Below are 26,140 nucleotides of genomic sequence, written 5' to 3'. Positions count from 1 at the left end.
AACAGACCTTTCGCGGCCAGCAGTCCGGTGGGGCATTCCAAAGATCCTCAGAGGCCAGCAGTGCCCCCTGGAGGGGGAACAAGAGGGCTGCAGTGGGCCTGCGCGGCCCCGGGGGCTGGCCTGCAGGTGGCCGCGCGCACCCGAGGACAGGTGGGCGTGCCAGGCCCCGCCCCGCCGCGCCGGCCGGGGGCGGGCGGCCGAATGCCCCGCCCTCCTCGAGCGCCGGGTCGGATCCCGTGCCGGAGCGCAGCCGCGCGGAGCCGGAGCAGCACGCGGGAGCGCGGCCCCGGAGCGGGCCGGCCAGAGGGAGTAGCGTCGCGACCTGGTGCCGAGGGTGACCCGTGTCTGGAGCGCGGACCCTGGCCCTGAGAGCAACCCAGACCGAGCGCGGATCCCGGCCCTAAGAACGGCCTCGCCCGCCCCTGCTGCCGGGCCGCGGGCATGGACGGCGCCCGTTCGCCCTGTGAGTGCAGAGCCCCCCGCCCGCTGCCTTTGTGTGCGCGCCGCGTCGCCGCAGCCCCCTCCCCGCGCGCCCCTCCTGCGCCCCGGGCCGCGTCCTTTGTGGAGCCGCCGCCTGGCCAGTACCTCCTTCTTCCCCAATCTCCTTCACCCCTCCCCGGCCCAGGGTTGAGCAGGGCACTGCGCTCCCACTCCCCCAGCCCGGGCCTCCCGGTCCCGTCTTCACCATCTCCACCTCCCAGGGACATCCCAATAGGCCCCTTTCCCCGGGTTGGGCAGGGCACAGGTGTGCTCTCCTCGGCCTCCCGGTCCCCTCTGCAGCCTCCCCCGATCCCCCCCTGAGACAGCCCTGCAGGGCTCCTCCGCGGCCCAGGCCTGAGCAGGGCACGGCCCCCTCCCACCCAACCCGGCCTCCGGGTCGGGTCTGCAGCCACTCCCCACGGACAGCTCGTCAGGTCTCCCCGCGGCCAGGGAGGGCAGGGTGCGGACTCCGGGGCGGTGCTGTTTCATCCCGCGGCCCGGGCAGGTGCGGCGAGGCCCGCACTCACACGGCCCTGTGTGTCCTTGCCCGCAGAGATGGACGACGATGGCGGCCGCCGAAACGCCGCGGGCGCACTGATGGAGGCCGGGCGCGGTGCGGGGCCGGCGGGGATGGCGGAGCCCACGGCGGTGCCGCGGGTGCGGGCGGCGCGGCCGGGGCCCCAGCGCTTCCTGCGGCGCAGCGTGGTGGAGTCTGATCAGGAGGAGCCGCCGGGCCTGGAGGCTGCCGAGGCGCCGGGCGCGCAGCCCCCGCAGCCGCTGCAGCGCAGGGTGCTGCTGCTATGCAAGACGCGCCGCCTCATCGCCGAGCGCGCCCGAGGTCGCCCGGCCGCCCCAGCGCCTGCCGCGCCTGCTGCGCCGCCGAGCAACCTTGCCGACCCCGGCCTGGAGCCGGCGGGAGCGCAGGAACCCGGCCCGGACCCCTCGCCCGCTCCCGTGCCCGCCCCCGACGGCGGTCCCCGTGAAGAGGTAGCGGCCACGAGGAAGGAGGACGCGGGGGCTCCCGAGGCCAGGCCGGAGCTCGGGCGCTCACGCCGGGAGGAGCCCGAGGAGGAGGAAGACGATGAGGACGACCTGAAGGCGGTGGCCACCTCCCTGGATGGCCGGTTCCTCAAGTTTGACATTGAGCTTGGCCGCGGCTCCTTCAAGACGGTCTATAAGGGGCTGGATACCGAGACCTGGGTGGAGGTAGCCTGGTGCGAGCTGCAGGTGAGGGATGCGCTGCCCGCAGGTGGGTGGTGGGAGAGTGCAGTTCCGGCATGGCGCCTGCCGGGCTTAAGCCAACCCTGGCGGCCGCCGTCTGTCTGTCACCCTCTGTGTGGGTGGGTGGTTGTGCTGGCGGTCTGTGCGTGGAAGGTTTGGGTGATGGAGGTCGGACCTCCCAGTGTGTGAGTGTGGCACGATGTGAGCCCATGATGGAGAGTGGGCGCTTGGAGGGCGTGTCTAGCTAACACTGTGTGTGGTAGTGCTGCTCTTCTGGGCTGGGCTGACACAGGCGGGGGCTTGGCTAACTTGGTGTGGGTGCTCCGGAGCCCTGGGTCCAGGTGGTCACAGGGTGGTTTGGGGGACTCTCGACTGCTCTTAAATGAACAGCTTCCTCTATCTTGCAAAGTGTAGATGCCCTAGTTGCAGATATCTGAGGGGCTTCCTTTGACCTGGGGTCTGTTTACAGTGAGGCCTGGGGGACAGAACCTGGAGCTGCTGTCACTAGTTAGTTCACGAAATGGGTGTGTGAGAAGTCCTAAAGCCAAGTCATGCAAAATGCAGGTGGGGTTTGGTTTGGTTTGGTTTGGTTTTGGTTTTTGTGGATGTAAAGGCTCTGGACATGCATTTTTCATAACCTTGCCCTCCCGCTGGCTGTGTCAGCCCCAGCCCTAGAAGATTATATAAATGGTAACTCAAGCTGCCCTGGGCCAGTCCTGGAAGCTCGGGCAGCGCCTGTCACAGTGGGTGTTTATGGGCCCTCCCTTGTTTGGGGGAACAGCTGTCAGGCACTGGGCTGGCCTATGCGAGAGCTGGCCGTGCGGTGTAAGCCTACCTCAGCACCCTGTAAAGTTATAATAGCTGGGCCTGCCAGTCCTGACGCAGGCTGCCTGCCACACTGCAGGCAGCTTTCCTTTTTGGCTCAGAAATGGGATTTGGTTGCTTTGTCCTCTGGGCCCCTGCAGGGTGGCCTGTGTGTGTGTGTATGTGTGAGCTGGCTAATGTGTCCAGTGTCCACCTGTCCTCAGCCTTTCTCCTGACACAAAGAGCTCGGGAGACACCCCTCCCCACAGCTCCTTGGTTCTTGTGTGGAAATACAGATTTTTCATGGTGAAGCCAGTGGTGTCCTGTTGAGACCCTCAGGAGGGACCGAGAGCTCCTCTCCCTCGTGGCTGCAGATTCTGGGCCCTGCTGAGGGCTAGCCTCAGTGGTCTGTGGTCTGGGGCCCGCGGGATGGTGAGCTGGGATGGCACAGTCATGAGCTGGGCATCACTGCTGTGTGTGAACACACAGGAGAGAGGGGACCCGGAAAGGGAAGATGGGAGAGGAAAAAGGATTCCTGATTCTAGAGTGCAGTCATGTGCCTTCCCTCCCTCCCCTCTCACTCTTGCCAAGTGGCCTGGTGTGGCGCTCCAAGCACCCACTGGTGCTCTGCCACGGAATGCCTCTGCAGGGTAGAGGACAGGAGTGGGGGTGCTGCAGCAGGCAGGAGCTGAGTTAGACCTCAGCAGCAAAGCCCAGCTGATCTGGTTGAGGCGCTGCAGGCTCATGTGACCCTTGGAGGAGGTTGTTAATTCCCATTCCCTTTAAGGCAAGGCAAGCTGTTCTGCCTCTGGGTCCCTGAGCAGAGCGGCACCAGAGTGTACCTATCCAGGGGGCCTTTCCTCCTGTCCTTTTGGTGGGAGTGGGAAGGTGGGAGATTTGGCTTCTACTGTCTGGTTTTGCTTCTTCTACAGTAATTACTGGAGGCCCCATGCCAGCCAGAAAACTGTTCCTGTATCTCCCCTAACAAGAGGGCTGATGGTGCAGCATTTGGGTTCAGCTGCCTTCTGCTGGGCGGGTCTGAAAGGGTTTTATACCAAATGGGGCTGGGACCCAGCTTAGGGCAGCCAGGCGTCTGCTGTGTGTACTCTCTTCTTTACTAAACAGGAGGCTGCTGTCTTCCCCATTTGGCTGTTGAGCGCCCACCAAGGTCACCTGTGAGGATCCAGATGATAGAAGGGATGGCAGCATCTTGGGAAGAGGCCACCAGCTGTCCTTAGGAGAGGAGAGAAGGGTGGAGGGCAGGGTGCCGAGTCAGTCCTCTTAGATCACCAAGCACCAGGGAGGGTGACAAGTGGCCTGCTGGCTTTGTGTGTGGGGAAGGGGCTTCTGAGTGCACAGGGTGGAGATGTTCATCTTCCACCCAGCACCCAGAATTCCCCGGCATCAGGGCTCCCAGTGGAGGGTGGGTTGCCGGGAGCATTGCCTTCAGTGCGGGGAGCTTTGCAGGATTCCTCCTGCTCTCCAATCCTCCCTTCCCCAGTCCCCATAGGCTCCTCAGCAGGCAGCCTTGGAATGCCCTGAAAATCACCCCTCAAAAGTCTGTTTCCTCCTCTCAACCTTGGGGTTGTGGGAGATGTTGGCACCTGCCTGCCTCCCCCAGAACTGAGACAGTGTCACCCGTTCGCTTTTTCCGGGGTTCCCTGCCAAGGGAAGGAAAGGCTACATTTTTGGACCTAATAAGTCTGACTTGGAGGATGTAAGATCCCCATGACTTCCAGTTTCCTTCTAGAATTTAGTTTTGAAAGAGATTTGCGGAAAGAGCAATGTGTGTTCACGTCACAGTGAAGGGCAGCGATGTGTTTCACCTCCTGAATTCTCCAGACGTTCAGAGCTCATACTGATTTTGGGGGGGGGGGAGCATTTTAAAGTATTACCTCCCCTTCTGTTTTATTTTGAATGAACGTGTATTTCTGGCACTAGGACATGTTACAGTGGCAACAGGGACCTAGAACCACTGACTTTAACTCACGTTTCCCACTACTGTGTGGCTAGCTCTGGCCCCTCCTAGACCGTATCCTGTCAGACAGTGCATGGGATAGCTGGAGCTTCTGGTTGACTCTGGGTTGCCATGGAAGGATAGGTGTGGATCCCTGACATGGTCCCGGGTGACCCAGGCACCCTCTTTCACCTGCTGATGCCTCCAAGCCATGGGCGGGGCCTTGGAGCAGAGAAAATGCAGCCACCCCAGCTTCCAGCCAGTGTCCAGAAGCCTCGTGGGAGATGGCCTGTTGGCCTTTCTTGGACCACCTGCTTAAGCATCTTCCTCGAGAACTTGGAAGGAACCTTGGTTTTCGGCCCCCTTGGTCAGTACTGCCCCCTCCCGTCAGCAGGCCCCTGCATCCAAAGGAGACAGGTCTCAGGTGCTGTGTGCTCCCTCCTCCCCACAGAAAGCTGCTTGTTACAGGGTTAGGCCCTGCCTCCGGGCGATTCCACCTGGAGCTCCTGTTTCCTGCATTTGTGTCCCAGCCTGTGCCCAGTGCGGGAGACATTTTGCGTCATGGAGGTGTCAGCTCTCGACCTTTCTGGAGTACTTGCAGGGGCTGTGAGGGCCATGAGAGTCCTAGAGAGACACCACGGGGCCTGAGTCCCCGTCAGCCAGGACGGGTGCCTGGGTCCCTCAGGTGTCATCGTGAAGCTGTCCTGCTGGTTGGTACTGCCCAGAGGTAACTCCACTCCCATGGAGTGGTGATGGCCTGGACTCCAGGCCCGGGAGTTGTGAGGACCACAGGACCTACTGACATCTCCTTCTTGTGGCCGTGGAGGATCGTGTGTTCCCAACCTTGCACTCCAGCCAGACCTCTGTCCCATTCACCTCCCTGCTCCCTGGATGTGGATGAGGCCTCTAGGGGTCTGCTGGGTGCAGCCATTTGAGCATGCTGGTCCCCTTACTGTCCTCAAAGGGTGACCAGGTCTTCCTGCCGTTGGTGTGTCCTGGCACCTCTCCCGTGGCTGGACTGGGTGCTGAACTCACACACTGATCTTACCAGCGTACCATCGTCTTTCGTGGACAGACCAGGCATGTGCCCTGCTGTGCTGGGCAAGCTCAGGCCTGGGATTGAGAGGTGTCCCCTGTGGCCTCCATAGGAGACTCAGGTGCTGCCTCACCTGCTTTCAGAGGAGCCACAAGCAGCCGGATCCGGCAGACATGGGGAGTCAAGGGAATGTGCAGAGGAGATGGCGCTTGCTTGCTGTAGTAGGATGCTTGCATGCTGTGGTTAGTCCCTCAGTTGTGGCCGACACCTTGTGACCCCATGGACTGTAAGGATCCTCTGTCCATGGGGCTTCTCCAGGCAAAAATACTGGGAAGCCATGCCCTTCTCTAGGTGATCTTCCCAGCCCAGGGATTGAACCCAGGTCTCCCTCACTGCAGGCAGATTCTTTTACCATCTGAGCCACCAGAGATGCTTAGAAAGGGCTCAGCTCAATTTGGTTGGTGGTCACTGTGCTTTTTAAATTTTTATTAAAAAAGAAATCTTTTAAGAGCTTAGTTTTGTTGCGAGAGGTGTAACTTGAAAGCAGCTGGGTGTCAGCCCTGAATTTACTTTCTCAAAGGACATCCTATGTACCACCTTGACCACGGTTCTGGTCTGGTTGGTGAGAAGGGTGGGTGCCAGCTGCCTGAGAAGCCTGAGGAATGCACTGGGGAGGGGCCCACCAGTGCTGAAGTGTCCACGTCCAGAACCCAGAGGGGCCTCCCCTGTCCCCAGGCTTTGTTGGGAGTGTGGTCAGAATGTGGTCAGCAGTGATGGACCAGCAGCCTGAGCTGTGGGTCACCACTGTGGGCACAGGGGGCACTGTGGCTCATTCCCTGTTGGAAGAAGGTGCTTCTCTGGCCAAGTGTGTGTGTCCCAGGGTATTCTCAGGGCTCTGGCGTGTACCAGGCTGAGCGTTTCAGGCCTGAATTGCCCACTGACTTGGAGCCCAGGGGAGGGTCCTCAGACTGTCTAACTTGAGTGGAGGGGTAGTGGGCATTTCTCCACCCCCTGGGCCATTTCAGGTGGTAGCTGGGGTGTAAGTCTGAGGTGGGTGAAGCTTTGCTGATGGACTGTTAGCTGGAACAGGATGGTGGCAAGAGAAAGAATTGCTGAGAGGAGGGCAGAGAGTGGATGTTCAAGAGCGTTCCCAATGCTGGGTCTTGTGTCTGGGCTCAGCAGTGCAGGGTGGTGTGGTTTATTGGTTCAGCTGGCATTTTTTGAGCACGTGAACTGGTTCCAGCCCTGGGATACTACTGTGAACAGAAGCATCTTGGTGGGAGAGCCAGGTTCTCTCAGAGGAGGGCGTGTTTGCGAGAAGCTTGCAGGAGGCAAGAGAGTGAGTCTGTGTAGAGACTGTCCTGTGGCCCTGGGCTGGCTGGCCTCGTTGGGTGCCTGCCACTCACCTTTCAGAATGGCTGACTCTAGCAGCCCTCTGCCTGGCTGTAGGCATCTTTTGGGGCTGGTGGCCTGGGCTGGAGCTGGATGATGCCGAAGGTGACACCACAGAGCTCCAGGTCACCACTTTGAAGCAGGAGAACTTGACCCGGTCCTGCAGGGGTTTGGGCCATGGACTTGGATCTCCTTTGTGGTCTGCCTTGGCTGAACAGTGAGATGGGTGCTGGCATCTGCCTGAGGTGGTGGGAAGGCAAGGCACGCTGTGTGGTGTGTGAACCTACTCCAGGAGCAAGGTATCTTGCTGCATTTGGGTCCCAGCCCCGCAGCTTCCCAGCGGGAAGGCCGTAGAGAGGGTACCTGCCTTTGTGAACTTCAAGGTTTGCCTCTTTGTGCAATGAGGGTGGTGCTAGCCAACCCTCACAGGGTTATGGGGAGTGCGGAGAAGTACATTCAGCACTGAACATAGAGCAGGCACTCTTCTCACCCCATGTGAAGTCCCTCAGTCATGTCCGACTCTTTGCAACCCCATGGACTGTAGCTTACCAGGCTCCTCAGTCCATGGGATTTTCCTGGCAAGAATACTGGAGCGGGTTGCCAGTTGCCATTTCCTTCTCCAGGGGATCTTCCCGACTCAGGGATCGAACCCAGGTCTCCCACATTGTAGGCAGATGCTTTACTGTCTGAGCTACCTTTGGTCCCATGCATGCTGGTCTAAACAGTTTTAAGAAGCTGAGCTTGAGATGGAGAGCAGGCTGTATCTGGAGGAGCAGGGAGGCTTGCTTGAGGCTGGAGGGCCTGTGCCTCTGCCTGAACACCTGGCTGCCTTATCATCTGAGCTGCAGATAAGGAGAGGGTGTGAACGAAGCAGCTGCAATCTCCCAGAAGCAGATTAAGATCTGCTTCTGGGCACAGACAATCCAGGAGCTGTGTTTTGGGTGGAGAGCCTCCCTTGGTGAGGATGCAGAAGTCCAGTCTGTCTGAAGTTGGCAGCCTGAGTCAGCGGTGGGTTTTCCTCCTTCAAATAGTTTTCAAATCCAGATCTGCTCCTGAGAGACTTAAATTCTTAGATTTTCTGGAATACTTGATCACTGCTTTCAATTTATGTCAGCCTTCTCTAAGTAAATGTTAAAGTTTTTAAAAAAGAATTGAATAAAAGAGGCAGTGTGGTATGGAGAAATAGATCACTGAAACAGAATAGAGAGCCCAGAAACAAATCCAAATAAATATATGACCTGACCTTTGATAAAGGAGCAAAGGCAACACAATGAGAAAAATGGTCATTTCAACAAACAGTACTGGAACAACTGGACACTCACATGCAGAAAAAGGAATTTGGACTCAGACTCTATACCTTTCAAAAAAGTTAACTCACAATGGCTCATAGACTTAAATATAAATACAGAACTATAAATCTCCTGGAAGATCACATAGAAGGGAACATAGGTGACATTGAGTTTGGCAATTACTTTTTAGATATAACGCCAAAGATATGATCTGTGAGGGAAAAACTTTCTAAGTTCAACTTCACTGAAATGAAGAACTTCTGCTCTGCAGAGGCCTATAAGTGAATGAAAAAACAAAATGCAGACTAGGAGGAAATCTTTGCCAAATGCATATCTGATAAAGGGCTGTTACCCGGAACCGGGGAGTCTTGCATTGCAGGCAGATTCTTTACCATCTGATCTACCAGGGAAGCCCCAGAATACACTGAGAACTCTTAACAATAAGAAATCAGACAACCAGATTAAAAAATGGGCCAGCTCTCTTTTTTTGTGGGTCAGAGAAGGTGAACACAGACCCACGTTTTCCTCCTTGTTTCTGACTTTGGCTTCTAGAACAGAGGAAAGCTCCTGGAGGGAAAAGTAGGATAAAGACCTTAACAAACATCTCATCAATGAGGTTTACTGATGGCAAATAACCATATGAACAGATACATCGTATTTCACTGGGGGAAATGCAAATTAAAACAATGAGATGCCACCAAACAACTATTAGGATGGCCAAAATACAGAACACTGGCATCAACGAGTGGCACTAGTGGTAAAGAACCTGCCTGCCAATGCAGAAGATGTAAGAGACATGGGTTCAGTCCTTGGGTTGAGAAGATTGCCTGGAGGAGGGCATAGCAACCCACTCCAGTATTCTTGCCTGGAGAATCCCATGGACAGAGGAGCCTGTGAGCTACAGTCCATAGACTTAAGTGTCTTAGCACACGCATGCATGACATCACCAAATGCTAACAAGGATGTGGAGCAGGTGGAACACTCATTCATTGCTGGTGAGAATGCAAAATAGTACTGCCACATACACTTACCATACGATTCATCAACGATGCTCCTTGGTATTTACCCAAATAAGTTAAAAATTTATGTCTGCATTAAAACCAGCATGCGGATGTTTATAGCAGCTTTGTTCATAATTGCCAAAACTTGGAAGCAACCAGGATAGCTTTCAGTAGTTGAACAGATAAATTATAGTACATGCGGATAATGGAATATTATTCAGTGGTAAAAAGAAAGGAACTATCAAACAATGTAAAGATATGGAGGAATCTTTTTTTTTTAACTTATTTATTTTAATTGGAGGCTAATTACTTTACAATATTGTGACGGTTTTTGCCACACATTGACATGAATCAGCCACCAGTGTACACGTGGCCCCCATCCTGAAACCCCTCCCACCTCCCTCCCCATCCCATCCCTCTGGGCTGTCCCAGTGCACCGGCTTTGAGTGCCTTGTTTCATGCATCAAACTTGGACTGGTCACCTGTTTCACATATGGTAACATACATGTTTCAATGCTATTCTCTCAAATCGACATGGAGGGATCTTAAATGCATGTTAGTAAGTGGAAAGATGTCAATTTGAAAAGACTGCATACTATACAATTCCAATTACATGGCCTCTTGAATAAGGCAAAGCTTTATGCAGATTCTTTACCACCAGAGCCATCAGGGAAGCCCATAATGATGGATACATGTCATAATTTGTCCAGACCCATGGAATGAGCAGCACCAAGAGAGAACTGAAATATAAAGTATGGACTTTAGTTAACAATAATTTATCAATATTGACATATCACTTATAACAAAGTACCACGCCAAAGCAAGGTGTTAGTAATAGACAGTACTGTGCAGGTGTGAGGGAGTACAAGGGAACTCTGTTTTCTGCTCAGTCTTTCTATAAACTGAGAACGTCTTTAAAAAAAAAAATTATTAATTAAAAAACAAAGCAAAGCAGTGTAACAGCTACATTAAAGAAGTCTGCGTAAATGAAAACACTCATAATTAAGTGATTATAATTACTTATTATTTTTGCATATTACCTTCAAGTTCTTGTTTCCCCATATATGGCTTTTATAAATAGCATTATAGTCTCTAGGTGTCATTGCTTTTAAAGTCTATCTTTATGTTTCTCGAGTGTTTCTTAATCCTGTGTATTGGTTTGCAAGGAGAATCTGTGGTTTAGGGTCCATTCCTGTCTTTGTGCTTCCTGTTCTGGTCCTCTTGGAGGGGTTTTCCAGAAAGCCCTGCTCAGCTGTGCTCTGAAGGTGGGGAGCAGGCTGCAGCCTGGGCAGAGTGTCCATGACCGTGGCAAGGTGGTCTTGGATTGTGGGCTCCCTAAGCATCTGCTTCCAGGAGCTTCTGTGCTCCCGGAGTGGTCTTTATGCCTTCTGCACAAGTCAGGAGGGTCTAGATAGTGGACCCCCTCATGCCCCACCTCCCTGGGGACCAGGGATGGCCAGCTCCTGAGCTGGGATATTTCCCAGGTACTCAGGAGTGGGATCTCTTTGGTGGCTTCAGGAATTAAAGATGGCATGGCATGAACCCTGGCCAGGCACATGGGCAGAGGCGGCTGTGGAGGAAAGAGGGGTGCCGGATGAGGCCTGGTGCCCCCGAATTCTGGTGGTTTGCACAGAGCTGTCCTTACTTGGCTTTGGCAGGTGGGGGAGGGTGGGGTTCCTTGGCAGTAAGGTTCAGGCCTGACTGTCAGCTGGCCAGGAGCAGGATGTGCGCACAAGGGCAGGGAGGAAGCTGTGGTGTGGGGAGGACTTGAAATGGATGTGTAGACCCGTATGTGGGTTTATTAGGTTCTCAGAACCACTTTGAGAGGTCTTGGGACTCTGTTTTCGCAGATGAGAAGGAGACTCAGGGGAGGTGTCACACTTCTAAGCTCACACTGAGGGGCAGCAGTTGGTGGCATACTTCAGGCCTCTCCCCAGGATTGTCATTTTCCATGTGTGTTCAGGGGCTTCCCTGGAAGCTCAGCTGGTAAAGAATCCACCTGCAATGCAGGAGACCCTGGTTTGATTCTTGGGTTGGGAAAATCCTCTGGAGAAGGGATAGCTACACTCTTCAGTATTCTTGGGCTTCCCTGGTGGCTAGATTTGATAAAGCATCTGCCTGCAGTGCGGGAGACCTGGGTTCGATCCCTCGGTTGGGAAGATCCCCTGGAGGAGGGTGTGGCAACTCACTCCAGTATTCTTGCCTGGAGAATCCCATGGACAGAGGAGTCTGGCAGGTTACAGTTCATGGGGTCGCAAAGAGTCGGACACGACTGAACAGCTCCGCCTGGCACAGTGTGTGTTCAGAAGGTTGCTGGGGAAAGGGAGGTGTTACTAAATAGGCGTGGGGAATGCTGGGTCAAGAATGAATTGCTGTTGTGGGACTTCTCAGAGGCTTTGAAATGCTCACTGTGTTGTAAAGCTCTCAATGGGGCACGGGAGGCCTTGCACCCCTTCCACCTTTTCTTGGCTCTTTGAACATCTCGTGGGACTGGGATGGGCTCTGGGGAGCGTCCTGTTGGCTGACTGTTGGTCGAGGTACGTATGTTCCTGTGGCATGTCTTGGCTCCATTTCAAACACCATGGGAGTTCCCATCTCACTCACTGGTGGTGCTGTTGGCTGCACTTGGATCTAAACATGGAAAGCTGGCCTTGCCCTTGAGACTTTCTACCTGTCTCAGGCCAGAAGCTGCCCTGGAAGGACCTGTCCTCCTTCTGATGTCCACCCCGACCACCCCCAACTCCCAGGCCTCCTGCTTTCCTGACTCTTCCTGTGCTTTCTCAGAAGTGGATAAACGGGGAAAAGTCTTAGCTATAAGCCAAGTGTGGCAAAGCAGTGCAGACCTTTGATAATTCCCTGAATCTGAAATCTGGGGATGGCCAGTTCAGGGCCTTAGAGACTCAGCAGTGTCAGCATGGTACTTTCCTCAGCCTTGTTGAATTTGTCCCCTGTCTCATTGTCTCATGGTGGCAGAAAAGCTTCCATGGTTCCAGGTATCACAGCCATATTTGAAGACAGGAAGCAAGTCGGTGGTTAGGTGGCAGTTAATTAAGATGTCCATATTTTAATCCATAAAGGGAAATATTTGCCAGTAAGCTTCTTTGGTTTTCCTGGTTTACAATGAGATGGTGTGGTCTCCCTTCATTGTAAGGGCATCTGGTAAAGGCTTGATGGTGTAGATGGGTCATGATTTGTTTCCTGGGATGGGGCACAGTGGGTTTTGTTGGTAGAAAGGTGTGGCAGGCAGTGGGCAGGTGCAGAGGGGTGCTTTCCTGTGTCTGTCTAGGTTTCTTTGGTTTCCTTGGTTTCCTCCCAGGATCTGATGGGTGCTCGTGATTGATGAGGCCCTCCTCCACCTGGGCCTCTCTTCTGGACAGAACAACCCACATACTCTTTTAGGTGCCTCCAGGGGCTGCTATGCCAAACTCCTCCCACCTCTCACTTCCCAGAGTCTGTGGCTGGGATCCGGTGACCTGGAAGCTCTCTGCGTGCTCTTTTTCCTTTTTCTCTGAGCTTTACATTTCCCCACAAACTTTTTATTTTGAAAAACTTGGACAGAAGAGTTGAAGTTATCAGTTGTTAACATTTTGGCATGTTAGCTTTGTCTCTGTACCTCTGCGCCTGTTTTATTTTGGCCCATATACACTTGCCCTGAAAACTTCAGCACGTGGCTCCTTACAGGAGTGAGGATAGTTTCCTACAAAAGCACAGTTCAGTGTCCCACTCAGGTCTAACTCGGATGCTGTCAGCCACACATCTGATGTGGACTGTGCCTTCCTAATAGTTTTCCTGTTTGGATCCAGGATGCAGTCAAGAGTCACGCACTGCATCTGGTTGTTAGGTTGGTTTTCATCTAGAACGGTCCTCCCCCACAGCGAGCTGGCACTGGGCCCCTCCGGTGTGTCGGGGTTGCGAGGATGGAGGGGGTTGTGGACAATGGGTTGGGGAGGCCACTGTGAGCTTTTAGGGGAACATTTCCAGCCACCTAATTTCTAGGAGGGTGATGGACATGACCATGCTGAAACCTAAAAAAGGAAAAACTGCCTCAAATGTCTTTCCTCTGACATAGCAGTTTTTACTTTGGTACGTGCCCTTTTTGTCTCTTTTTTATGTTCTTGGGTATTTTGCAAAGTCATAATTGTAGCATTTGTACTAATGTGTGTGGTGATGGTGAATCACCGCATGCCTGCAGTTTCTACCTCCTTGAGCTTTGGTGAGAGCCCACCACAGGGATGAGTGGGTCTGCCAGTCTCCCTCTTCCCTAGGGGGTAAGTTCAGGGTGGGCTCACCCCGTGTCCGGCCCACAGCTGGGCCCAGGGTTTTGCATGCCCCTCTCATCTCCAGATTGGGGCCAGACCTGTCAGGGTGCCTCTCCCTGCGCCGTGGGGGATGCAGCGTCTCTGCCCAGGTGCTGCTGCGGTCTCTGGGGCGCCCCACAAAGAGCTGGCTGTTGGGCTGTGTCTCAAGCCAGGAAGTTCTCTTGCTGCTCTGGCCAGCAGCAATCCACTGGCACCTGCCCCAACAGGTTCTGAGGCATTTCTTCTCTTTAATTAAATGTTTCAAGTGGGAGAATAAATTTGGCTTTTTTGGAAAAAGCGTTGTAAGCTTGAAGGGTGGAGTAACGAGGACCAGGGGCAGGGCAGTGGTGAAGTCACCAGGTATATTCCTGGGTGTGATGAGGGCCCATGTGTGTTTGCATTTTAGAAATACTCTATCATCCTGAAGTGTTTTGTGGCAATAGAAGTAATTGACTTAAGGGGACTGCAGGATCATTTGATTAGCAGCAGTGCCAGGGTCCTCTGCCACTGTTGAAAGCCTCCCACGCCCCCCCCCCCATCCTCTCAGGTCTTTGAGACCATCCTGTGTTTCCAGTTGGAAGCAGATTCCAAAGGTGTAGGTCTTGATGGCCACAGCCACAGGCAGAGTGGGCTGGTTCTAGGGGACCCTGTGGAACAGTCTAGATGTCTGCACTGTCTCGGGCCCTGTGGACGCAGGTAGCACCCTGTCTCTCCCTGGCTGTGCACTGGACCTGTGACATATGAGAATGATCTGCTATAACGTTTGCTGGGGGATGGTTGATCGGGCTCCTGATGTCTCGGGTGGGTCCTGGTTTTATCATGGGGTGATGGTGAGTGCTGAGACTCCTCTGTCAGCACAGGTGTGGTGCTGTGAGTGATTTGGAGCCCCTCAGAGGGGGCTGGTTCCAGGGGACAGTAGAGAGTGTGAGGCAGGGGTGTCCCCAGGCATTGGGGACCCTGACTGTGAGCGGGATTCTTGGCCAGTGGACCTTCCCTGTCTATACTGACTCCCGGGGTTTGGGGCCCAGCCTCAGGAGGGCTTGCCTGCCTCTGCCCATCTTGCTTAGTTGCCTTTGCAAGTTTGAGGTTAACATCCCCTGGACAGTACTCCTGGGATATCTACAGAACTAGTGTGGGTTTTTAGGGCCCTTGGGTGGTCTGCCCTGGCTGGAGTCTAGTTGTCGTGGCTGTAGGCCGGCTCAGCCCTAGGGGACGTATGCACAGGTGACTGTGTTTGCTGTTTGTGAAAAGAAGGTTAAAAGGGAAACTGGAAAGTGAATAAACTCAGAGGAAGAGGACAGGATGAGTTTAGGGAAAATGGTAAAACATGTTAAAAAAAAAACTATCAGAAATAAAATGAAACAACAGCAGATGAAAATAAACAGTGAAAGTTTTTAAAAGGAAAGGGATACACAATGCTCTTTGAAAGTAGAGGAAAACAAAAGGCTGAATGATGGAGGGGCATACGTTTATTCTCATGGAAATCAAACTGCTGGAGCCCACTTAGCGGGTTGGTGTGTTGTGCGCCCCACCTGGCAGAGTAGATGCTTCCCTGTTACCCCGGCCCCAGGGCCCCTTGCCCGGCTGCTGTCTTCTGGATCGCCTGCCTGCCCTAACGTTTCCTGCACGTAGATCACACAGTGTGTGTTCAGCCTTTTGTCTGCTGCCCGAGCACGTGTCAGTGAGCCTTTGGGACTCAGCCCTGGCTGCACCAATCACAGTCGGTCTCTTTTCTGCTGTGTAGGTGTCCTCAGTCTGTGGACAGACTTGGGTGGTTTCCAGTCTGAACTGTAATGGATTGGAGGGAGGCCGCAGAGGTGGAGGTGGGGGTCAGGGGCTGCCCTGTCCTTGTCCTCAGCAGCACGAGGACTGCTGCGATGCCCAGACTGTAGTAGATGCCCACTCATGCCGTTGCTCGTGACTTCCTGGGAGTCCTGAGTCTGGAGAGCCCTTCTGTACTTCTTGCAGTGGGGTCAGCGTGGAGGCAGCCTGCCCTGGCCTCTGTGACCAGACAGCAAGGGGTGGGCACGCTTGCTCCAGCTGAAGAGAGCAGCTGCCTGGCAGGAAACCCCACCCCTCTTGCCGCCCCGCCTTCTCACCTGCAGCTCCCCGTGTCCTGGGAAGCGTGGTGTTTGGCTCACGGCTGGCCTGCCTGAGATGTCCGTCAGCCTCTGTAAATATTTGATGACGGCGATGATAAAAAACAAAGCCCTGCTCTGTTCCTGGAGGGGAGCAAGATGGTGACTCTGGAACGTTCCGGCCCTGCTGACTGCTTCCTGGAGAGGTTTATAGATGCATTTTTTGAGGCAGGCCCTTTGTGTCCTCAGTCTGGCAAGGCGGAGCGGAGGCAGTTTGGCCAACTTTCCACCTGGAGCCTGGCTGCGCCTCTTGTGAGTGCTGCTGGCCAGGCCGGGACTCACAGTGGGGTCTTGCCCTTCAGTTGTGACCTGGGACAAACCCCTGGCCACAGGTCCTGGGGAGGAGCTCAGAGAAGCCAGGGGGACTCGGGTTTGGCATAGGCACTGGACCTTATAGCAGAGAGGTTAATGGCTGGCCAATACTGTTGGGCCCTGATGGGCTTAGCTGGAGTGTCACAGGTATGTCACATACCTGCCTCCGTGGTCCTGCCCCCGTGGCCCTGTCCCCATAGCTCTGCCCCTGTGGTCCTGCTCCCACAGTCCTTCCCCTGTGACCTGGATGTGGCAGCAGCAGCGCCTGACTCTGGCTTCCCCACCACTGTCTGTTGCTTGTGCAGGCTGAGTGTGCTGAAGATGCCCCATCAGGCCGTGCTGGCCTCCGTGTGCCAGACTTATAGCTGTCGCCTTGGGTCTGTGTGCCCGAGTAGAGGCCTCCCTGCCCCGTGGGCGCTTCCGTGGGAATGACAAACCCTTTGAGGCAGCCTTGCTGAGGGGGAGCAGGCCTCCAGGGCTCTGGAGTCAGGGCCACAGCCCTAGCAGACAGTGAAGGCCCTCTCTGTGGGTGGGGCAGGAACTGCTAGTGGGCCTCTGTGCTCCCGGGGGTTGGGGCGGGTGTTCCAGATGGGTGTTTATGGCTGATGGCCTTTCAATGAAGGGTTTCTGTTGTGTTTTCTCTTTGGAGGAAGGAAGATATTACGGGCAGGGTGGGGGTAGGTATAGTTTGGTGGAGGTTGAATTAACGAGGGTTTCCAAGGACCGTGTCTCTGAGTGTAATTATTAATGGTCATGATAAGAGCTATGGCAATTTCCTGAAAGCTCGCCGAGGACGTGTGTTAACGTGTGTGCTGATTTTCTCAGAGTCCCGGTTGCTGCCCCAGGAGGCTGGTTTATCCTCTGAGGCCCAGGAAGGCGGTGCTTGCTGAAGCTGTTCCTCCACTGGGCTGCCTTTGCCTGGGATTCCTGTCGGCTGGAGCCCCTGCTGCCCGGACCTGGAAGGGCAGTTCCTGGGGGCTGTGGGAAGGGGGCCAGCCAGTCTGACCCAAGCAGGGGTACAGAGCACTGTCGTGAGCCTTGAGCACGCTTTGCTGAACCTGGTTTGTGCCATGAAGCTGGAGTTAAGGGCCCCCGGGCCTGATGGGCTGGGTGTGGCCAGAGGAAGGTGTGGAGGCCAGGAGGGGGCACAGGTCTTGGCAGTGTGGACAGGTGGCCCCATGTGGGCAGTGAGAGATGGGATGTAGATGAAAGAGGTCCCACGTGGGGCTTCCTTCTTCATCTAGAGAGGGAAAAGATGAATTAAAAAGATGGCATTACCCCCGAGTATCAGTTGTGAGACTGGGTGATGGCTGGCTTGGGGAGAGATGTGTCTGGTGTGAGTGCTGTAGACAAGGGACTCTGGTTAAGGAAACACACTGGCAGTCTTAACCTGGTCAGTGGGCATGAGGGGCTGTTGCAGGCTTTTGCAGGGGTGATGTGAAAACAGGGTTCAGGGACAAGGGCCTGACAGTTGAATGTGAGATGGTGGGAGCAGTAGAGGCACTGGGTGGCTGTGGCCACTTCCTGTGGTTCTGTCCATGCAGGCAGCCTGCTGACTCATCACTGTTGGGGGCAGCAGAAAAAATGAAGGCTCCACCTGTGGCATGTGATGAACTGCCTGTGGCCCCCGGAAGGGGTGGCTTCGCTCTCTGGGGAGGCATGTGCAGCCAGCCCATGGGTTCTGAGGGGTCTACCCTAAAAGCTCCTGCCTGGGTCCTGGCTCTGGGCTGATGGCACATGTACCCCCTCTACCTGTCACAGAGCTACATATGTCCTGTGGCCAGAGAGTCAAGTGGACCTTACCTGCCAGATGGGACCTGCCAGGGCTGGGGTCTCCGTGGCAGGGAGAGGGAGTGCAGGAGAGGACACGGCCAGCTGTCCTGTGGCCATTCCCTCGACTCCCTCCTGGAGGGCTGTCCTGCCGCTCCCTACAGGCCAAGAGTAAATCCAGCCCATAGGAGGTAAAGGAGTCAGTGAATAGTAGGAATCAAGGCTCTCTGGGGACATATGTGGACTTGTACTCAAATCAGAAAAGTGTTTGCATTTGTGGGAGATCCTGTTTTCCTCCCTCCATTCTGGTACAAATATTACTGTTTAGTGACCTCCCTCCCCAAAGTCTGTATTTGCAGATCAGCTTTACCAATGACGAGAGGCATGAGGGCCAGGGTTGGCCAGATGCCTCCTTCCAGCTGACCAGCCCTTCTCTCCTGCCCCCCTGCGGGCACTCTCTGTAGCCCACCATCTCTTTGCGATCTCATCTCTGTACTCCCCTCTCCCAAAAGCCCCCCTCCCCCATCTCTGTCCCCACCCCCTGCTTAACAGGAGCTCTGTATCCATAGCAACAGTTGCTGCTGTGGAAGCCACTGCCTGCCTCCTCATCCCATGGGGAGGTATTTTTGGCACTGCAGAGAGATATTTATTTTATTTTTGGTTTGACTTTTCCTCTCTGAGTGAGCACTACACAGACAGAGCTGGGGGCAGTGTTCAAGGAGGCCTTTGCGCTGGGAGGGGCGCCGGGCTCAAGAGCCGCCTTGTGTAGACACAGGCCCTTCCCCAGGGGATCCTGTAGACCCCATCAGAGATGATGGGTCCTTTGAGCAGCCTCTGGGGACGTAGATCATGGGGTCACAGATTGTACTAGGGGTTTGGGGCAGTGACTCTGGACAGCAGGAGAAACCAGCGGGGTAAGCCTGGACTTGAGGAGTGGTCTGACTGAAGCCCCAAGGCCTTGGGCCTGAGCCGGTAGTCACAATAATAGCTCACTGGGAGCATGCAGGGCATTGGCCTTTTGGGCACCAGCCAGCCTAGCGCTGGCCCTGGAGCCTAACGCTGTAAGTTCCTGTGATGCTGCCTGGATTCCGTTTTACAGGCTGGGGATACTGATGCCACCAGGGTGGTCTTCAGCACTTGGCTAGACATCTCCTTCTGAGACATCTTCCTGTCCCCCCAAGGCCCACGGATGGCAGAATATCTGGGCTCAGCTTCTTCCCCTAGTGTGTGAAAGTGAAAGTCGCTCGGTCGTGTCTGACTCTTTGTGACCCCATAGACTATATAGTCCATGGAATTCTCCAGGCCAGAATATTGGAATGGGTAGCCGTTCCCTTCTCCAGGGATCGAATCCAGGTCTCCTGCATCGCAGGCAGATTCTTTACCAACGGGGCTATTAGGGAAGCCCTCCCCTAGTGTGTGGGCCCCCCTTATTTCTTTGGGGGTTGGGGCTGTACCCTTCTTTTGCTCTAGTCTTGGCCGCTGTGAGTAGAGGTGACCCTCACATATGGCGCCTGCCCTGACACAGCTTTGCTCCTTACTGGGAGTGCCACTGGGCTGCCCGGGAGACCCCAGGGGCATGGGATCTGCTCCGTCTGGCCCAGGCACACCCTGGCATGTGGCTGGGGGCCGTGGGTTTCCAGTGTCCTTGACTCAGACATCAGGGGGGTTGGCGGCCAGATGGATGATGGAGTGGACAGGTCTTCCCATGAGCCAGTGCTGGGGTTGATGTATGCTGGGTTTGTCCTGGAGGGACTGTCACTGAGGGTGGTCCACAATGCATCTGCTGCCATTGGTGGGGAGCTGTGGCCCCTCGGGGAGGGAGTCCAATCCCCTCTCGAGGGTTTCCTTGTTGAGGAGGTGGCTGGGTGTGCTGCACCCCAGGGTGACTAAGAGCTGTTCCCTGATCCTCCACGTGGGCGTATGGCAGCTTGCAGGGGGCCGTGGCATTGCTCATGATGCCCATGCCTGGCCAGGTTTCCTGCAAGGGTCATGACAGGGTATCCAAATCAGAGTCAAGGGCACTGGTGTTGACTGAGGGCCAGGCAACCCAGTTGTTATTTTTGATTTATCATCATGGAAATTCCATATACGTCAGAAACTAGACTAATAAACCTCATCCCACCCCAAATTATTATCAGGAGGTTCCTACACTTTATCTTCTCAATCTCTCAGTTTTGGATAAGCTCCCAAGTACAGACCTGAGAGGTTAGACCTGCCCAGATCTCTGGAGGGGCCTTAGTTACCATCACTGATAGGCAATACCTGCCAGTTCCCCCCAACCCCTGCAGAGGGTTGCATTTCCCACTGATCAATACACAGTAAGTGCTCAGTGCACACACGGGAGGATTGGACTGGTCCATCTGCCCCCCAGAGGAGATGGAGCTCAACAGGAAGAAGCATTTAGGGTTTGTGGGTTTTACAGAATCAGGAATTCTGTCTCCAATGAGTGTGTTTGGTGCATACCCAAAGCCGTTTATAGAACAGATGCCAAAGGGAGCACTTGAAATAAACGCCATGGTAACCTCACCCTGGGGAGGAAAATAGCCTTGCAGTAAGCATTGCTGCTGCCCAGAACATGATCCGGGGATGTAGCTGGCGAGTGCATTTTGTGTTTAGTTTCATGAAGTTTAGCAGATTGCAGAGAATGGGGGAAACAGAAGGAAGGAAGAGAAAAGTCCCTGTGCCCTCCTCCCAGAGCTCAGCCCCCCACTCTCACTGGTCGTTTTGTTCTCACCGTGTGAATTTTATTAAGTCCCCGCATGGTGCTTTTCACCCTTGGCCGTCTCACCACTTTCCTTGGTAGTTGGGGATTATTACTGCCCCGTAGACCACATGATCTAAGTCACTGCCGCCAGGCCTGTCCTGGGATGTCCGGTTATTTCTCAAAATTATAAATAACCATCCAGTGAAGAATTCCAGGCACACACACACACAGAGGCATTGTGGTTTTGGATGGCTTCCCTGTGGAGGAGGAGCACGGGGCTGAGAGTCCCAGGTGGGTTCTGCAGGACTCACAGGCTGTGGTGCCTGCTGGACTATGTGAGCAACTGCAAATGAAGTTGTAGTGTTAACAGTATCTGCCGCCCTCTTATGTTGTATTCTCTGAGAAATACTGTAATTTCAGTAGAGGAAGTAGCTTTGCGTAGGGAAGAGACGCCTGACTCCTGTCTGCGGGCTGAGGGTAGGAACGTGCCCGCGCCTGTGTCCTGTGTGTGTGCGTTCACACACGTGCAGTTGGGCTGCGCTCAGCACTTCCCCGGCGGCTCAGATGGCGGGTTGGGGGGCGTTGCTGAGGAGGAGCAGCTTGGAGGAGACAGCTGTGCCTGGCAGAGGGGACAAATGCTGCGTTGCTGGGAGCTGGGTGTCAGTCCGTGTGGCCTCTGGCAGTCTGAGGGTGCTGTGAGCATTGGGAGTCACCATTGCCCAGTGGCCTTGCACGGTGCGCGTTCCCCGCTCCCCCAGCTGCCCCCGGCTCCCTCCTGGGTCAAGGGTTGGAAGGGGGATGGCTGCAAAGAGTTACGAGATGACGGTGACCCTGGCAGAGGAGGCCGCGAGTGAGTGAGCTGACTGCATCCCATGGTTTACCTTGGCCAAGTATCTACACCTGTGTTAGGCGTGTCCTGTGCAGCCAGACCACACAAGCAGGTTCCCCGTGTCAGTAGCTGGGAAGCTGATGGGGCTGGCTCGTGTGGGCCACACAGTGCCCGAGCCCTGGCCCTGTCCTCGGGAGTCGTGGGTACCTCGAGGCACAGCCGGGGGGAGCCCACACGGGCCTGAGGAGTGGTGTGCTGAAGGCCACTGAAGAACACTGACACTTTGCCCATGCCCTGGTCTCTGGAGGGAAGGGGAGTTGCGTTGTGGGAATGGTGGGGTCGGGTAGAGTCAGGGCTCTGACCACGTCGCAGGCTGGGCCAGGTGGCCGACGTACTGATTGCTCCCGGCACTGTCCCTTATGGAGAGTGGCATTCCAGCCTCTCCTGGCCATCTCTCTACATTGTGATGCGCCTGCCTCTGGATTTGAGGACAACTGGGGGTGTGGGCGAGGTGGAGCTGTTTATGTTCACAGGGCCAGGGTTAGAAGGCTCTGGAGTGAGTCTGGCTGGGATGGGGGAGGGGGCAGGTGCCACATGGTCCTGGGGCCTGTGCCGATGGCTGTGGTCCCTGCCGCAGTGTGGGTGCTGACGGGGGCAGGCCGTCTGGCGATGGGTATGAGAGGGACTTGGTTATCTGAAGAGAGGCCCGGGGAGGGGGAGCTGAAGGGTGAGCTGCAGGTACTCACCCTGCTCTTTGCTTTGCATCGGTCTTGGGTTCTTTCAAGTCTTCTCATCTGGAGCGATGTGTTCACCCCACTCTGAGATCTGCCTGTCTTCTGCCGCCATGCTTCGCCTGTGTTCAACCATGTTCCCAGGAGCTTGCACACACCTGGAGGGAGTGGGAGCCAGGTTGGCTGAGCATCATGTTCTGACCTGGTGCTTGCTGAGGTGTTGAGCTTCCGTGAACCTCAGCTTCCTCTTCTGTAAAATGGGGCAGCACCGACTTGCATGGCTTCTAGGACTGAACAGCAAAGGCAGAGGTCTTGTCTTAGGGTCACCGTAGTGAGCTCAGTCTGTGGCTGTCCAGCCCAGCATGGCTTTTGGGAAGTGTTTGCCTGAGGGAGAGAGGTATGGAGGAGGTGGAGGTATTCCTTCACGCATTAGGGTGTTCGTGACAGGAGAGAGACTCCCTGACACTGGTTCTCCCGACCCTGAGTTCTCAGGGTATCAGACCTCAGGGTTTGCTCCTGGCCTCAGAAGTCATTCCTAACTGTCCGAGGTGAGATATAACAGATGGAGGCAGAGCAGCCCCTGTGAGGTGCCAGGCCTGGCATCTGTAGGTCTCAATCGTGCGAAGGGGAGGTGGCTTTACCATCTCCCGGGGAGCAAACCCTCCTGCAGAAGGGAGCCCCACTGAATACTAGCTCTGCTTTGGATTTGGGATGCTTTTCTATCTTGGGAAGATTGTACCATCATCCCATGTCACAACGATGGTTGTCCTTTGTAGGCATGCCCTGGGGAAACCTGGGTTGTAGGGCTGCATAACTGAAGAGGGCAGGATGGAGGGTGACAAAGAGCAGGGTAATTGGAGTGGTGTGCTTATTTCACTTGTCATTTCCTTTTACTTCATTTTGTTGTGTTTTTGCAATTTTTGGCCATTATTTCATTACATACTTGTATAGCCATATAGTGGGAATTTTAACAACTGAGGTGTGGTTTCAGGTGTGTCTGCCTTGTTACTGGATGAACCAATGTTAGCTCTCTAGGCTTTGAGCTGTTTAGAGTTTGTACTTAGAAAGTTTCTCATGCATTCTTTCCTAAGTTTTTTAGTAGTCCAACTAGAGATTACAATAATGTATCCTTGATTATTAAAGCACCTTACCTGTCTCCTGAGAAACCTATATGTGGTCAAAAAGCAACAGTTAGAACCATACATGGAGTAACTGACTGATTTCAAATCGGGAAAGGAGTACAACAAGGTTGTATATTGTCACCCTGCCTATTTAACATCTATGCAGAATATATCATGCGAAATGCTGGACTGGATGAAACACAGGAGGAATCAAGATTGTAAGGAGAAAATAACAGCCTCAAATATGTAGATGATACCACCTTAGTGGCTGAAAGTGAAAAGAAACTGAAGAGCCTCTTGATGAAGGTGAAAGAGGAAAGTGAAAAAGCTGGCTTGAAACTCAACATTCAGAAAACTAAGATCATGGCATCCGGTCCCATTACTTTATGGCAAATAGAAGGGGAAAAAGTGGCAACATTGACAGACTTTATTTTCTTGTGCTCCAAAATAATTGTGGACAGCATCTACAGCCATGAAATTAAAAGATACTTGCTCCTTGGAAGGAAAGTTATAACAAACCTAGACAGTGTATTGAAAAGCAGAGACATCACTTTTCTGACAAAGGTCTATATAATCAAATCTGTGGTTTTTCCATAAAGAACAGAAACAGTAAAAACCTAACAGAATCAGAAGAGATTAAGAAGAGGTATCAAAAATATACAGAAGAACTGTATCAAAATGGTCTTAATGACCTGGATAACCACAATGGTGTGGTTACTCACCTAGAGCCAGATATACTGGAGTGTTAAGTCAAGTGGGCCTTAGGAGGCATCACTACGAACAAAGCTAGTGGAGGTGATGGAATTCCAGCTGAGCTATTTAAAATCCTAAAAGATGATGCTGTAAAGTGCTGCACTCAATATGTCAGCAAATTTGGAAAACTCAGCAGTGGCTGTGGCACTGGAAAAGCTCAGTTTTCATTTCAATCTCAAAGAAGGGCAATGCCAAAGAATGTTCAAACTACTGCACAATTATGTTCATTTCACATGCTAGCAAGGTAATGCTCAAAATCCTTCAAGCTAGGCTTCAACAGTATGTGAACCAAGAACTTCCAGATGTACAATCTGGATTTAGAAAAGGCAGAGGAAGCCGATATCAAATTGCCAACATCCATTGGATCATAGAGAAAGCAAGGGAATTCCAGAAGAACATCTACTTCTGCTTCATTGACTATACTAAAACCTTTGACTATGGATCACAGCCAACTATGGTAGTCTTAAAGAGATGGGAATACCAGACCACCTTACCTGTCTCCTGAGAAACCTGTATGCAGGTCAAGAAGTGACAGAACTATACAGGAAACAACTGACTGGTTCCAGATTGGGAAAGGAGTACATCGAGGCTGTATATTGTCATCCTACTTATTTAATTTCTCTGCAGAGTACAGCATGCACAATGCCTGGTGGATGAATCACAGGCTAGAATCAAGATTGTCAGGAGAAATATCAACAACCTTAGATATGAAGATGACACCACCCTTATGGCAGAAAGTGAAGAGGAATTAAAGAGCCTCTTGATGAAGGTGAAAGAGGAGAGTGGAAAAGCTGACTTAAAACTCAGCATTCAAAAAACTAAGATCATGGCATCCAGTCCCATCACTTAAAAGCAAATAGATGGGAAAAAAATGGAAACAGTGAGACTTTATTTTCTTGGGTGCCAAAATCATTGTGAACAGTGACTGCAGCCATGAAATTAAAAGACGTTTACTTCTTGGAAGAAAAGCTATGGCATACCTAGACAGCATTAAAAAACAGACATCACTTTGCTGACAGAAGTTGGTATAGTCAAAGCTATGATTTTTCCAGTAGTTATGTACAGATATGAGAATTGGACTATCAAGGCTGAGCACCAAAAGATTGATACTTTTGAATTGTAGTGCTGGAGAAGACTCTTGAGAGTCCCCTGGACAACAAGGAGATAAAACCAGTCAATCCTAAAGGAAATCAACCCTGAATATTCACTGGAAGAACTGTTGCTGAAGCTGAAGCTCCAATACTTTGGCCACCTGATGTGAAGAGCCGACTCATTAGAAAAGACCCTGATGCTGGGAAATATTGAAGGCAGGAGGAGAACGGGATGACAGAGGATGAGATGGTTGGATGGCATCACTGACGCAATGGATATGAGTTTGAGCAGGCTCCGGGAGGTAGTGGAAGACAGGGAAGCCTGGCATGCTACAGTCCGTAGGGTCGCAGAGAGTTGGACATGACTTAGTGACTGAATAACAGCAATGAACTAGAACTTCGACCGCATCCTGGGCAAGGAAAGCAGGGGTCTTAGAACATTGCACTGTATCTACCCACCCCTGCCTGCCTTTGTGATATTGTGTCTAAAATTTTCCTGTGTGTTTGTTTTGTAGGAGTTTTATTTGGCTGCAGTGTGCCCTTGGGTGATTTTCCTTATATTTATTTAACCTGATTAAGGTTTATAGTACTTACTGAATCTATGTCTGGATGTCTTCTTTCAGTTTTAGAAAACTTTAGGCTATTATTTTAGACACATTGCTTTTGTTCCATTCTTTATGTCCTCTTGTTCCAGAATCCCTTTTATGAAAAAGTTGGGCCTTTTCACTATGTTCTATGAGTTTTTAAAAATCCTTTTTCCTATATTGTCTATACATTTGTCTCCATGTTTTCAGTCTGTGTATTTTGTACCCCCATCTTCTAGTTTTTTGATCCAGTCTTTAGCCGTGTCTAATCTGCTGTTAAACTTGTATATTGAGTTTCCATTTTCATTTCTTAGTTTTAGATTCCATCTGATTTCTATTCCATAGATTTTGGTTCTGGTGAAAATTATTGGTCTCACTATCTATTTTCTTGACCACACTAATCAGGATTTTAATGTCTGTGTCTAATAAGTAGTATTTGAGTCCTCCTGGAGGTCACTGTCACTGTCTGGTTTTGGCTGTTGTCATTTTTCTTCCTCTCAATTTTCTATCATTTGGCCCTGTCTCCTAGTCTGCCTGGCCGTTTCTGATGGATGTATTTAAAACTTATGGAGATATTTGAGGGAGGCTGTGGGTGATTTTGTCTTTCTGTAGAGAAGATTTACTTTTGT

The 26,140-nt window shown here is 53.0% G+C and overlaps 1 protein-coding gene across 9 annotated transcripts in view; it reads left to right on the top strand.

Moving 5' to 3' along the window:
* The first annotated feature begins 195 nt into the window (after positions 1-195).
* The window catches only part of WNK2 (WNK lysine deficient protein kinase 2), a 142,768-nt gene continuing 116,823 nt past the window's right edge, over positions 196-26,140 (top strand). For 6 of the 9 annotated variants that reach the window (XM_070459440.1, XM_070459446.1, XM_070459445.1 and 3 more), the window contains exons 1-2: positions 196-463; positions 1,034-1,707. In XM_070459440.1, coding sequence (XP_070315541.1) covers positions 1,036-1,707 — 672 coding nt within the window. In that variant the 5' untranslated portion in view covers positions 196-463; positions 1,034-1,035. The remainder of the gene's footprint in view (positions 464-1,033; positions 1,708-26,140) is intronic. The other 3 variants (XM_070459444.1, XM_070459443.1, XM_070459438.1) reach the window with 1 other exon arrangement.

The sequence above is a fragment of the Odocoileus virginianus genome, chromosome 31 (assembly GCF_023699985.2).
Source record: "Odocoileus virginianus isolate 20LAN1187 ecotype Illinois chromosome 31, Ovbor_1.2, whole genome shotgun sequence".
In the NCBI taxonomy this organism is placed as follows: domain Eukaryota; kingdom Metazoa; phylum Chordata; class Mammalia; order Artiodactyla; family Cervidae; genus Odocoileus; species Odocoileus virginianus.
Note: the sequence above shows the minus strand (reverse complement) of the source record. Positions and strands in the feature narration are given on the sequence as shown.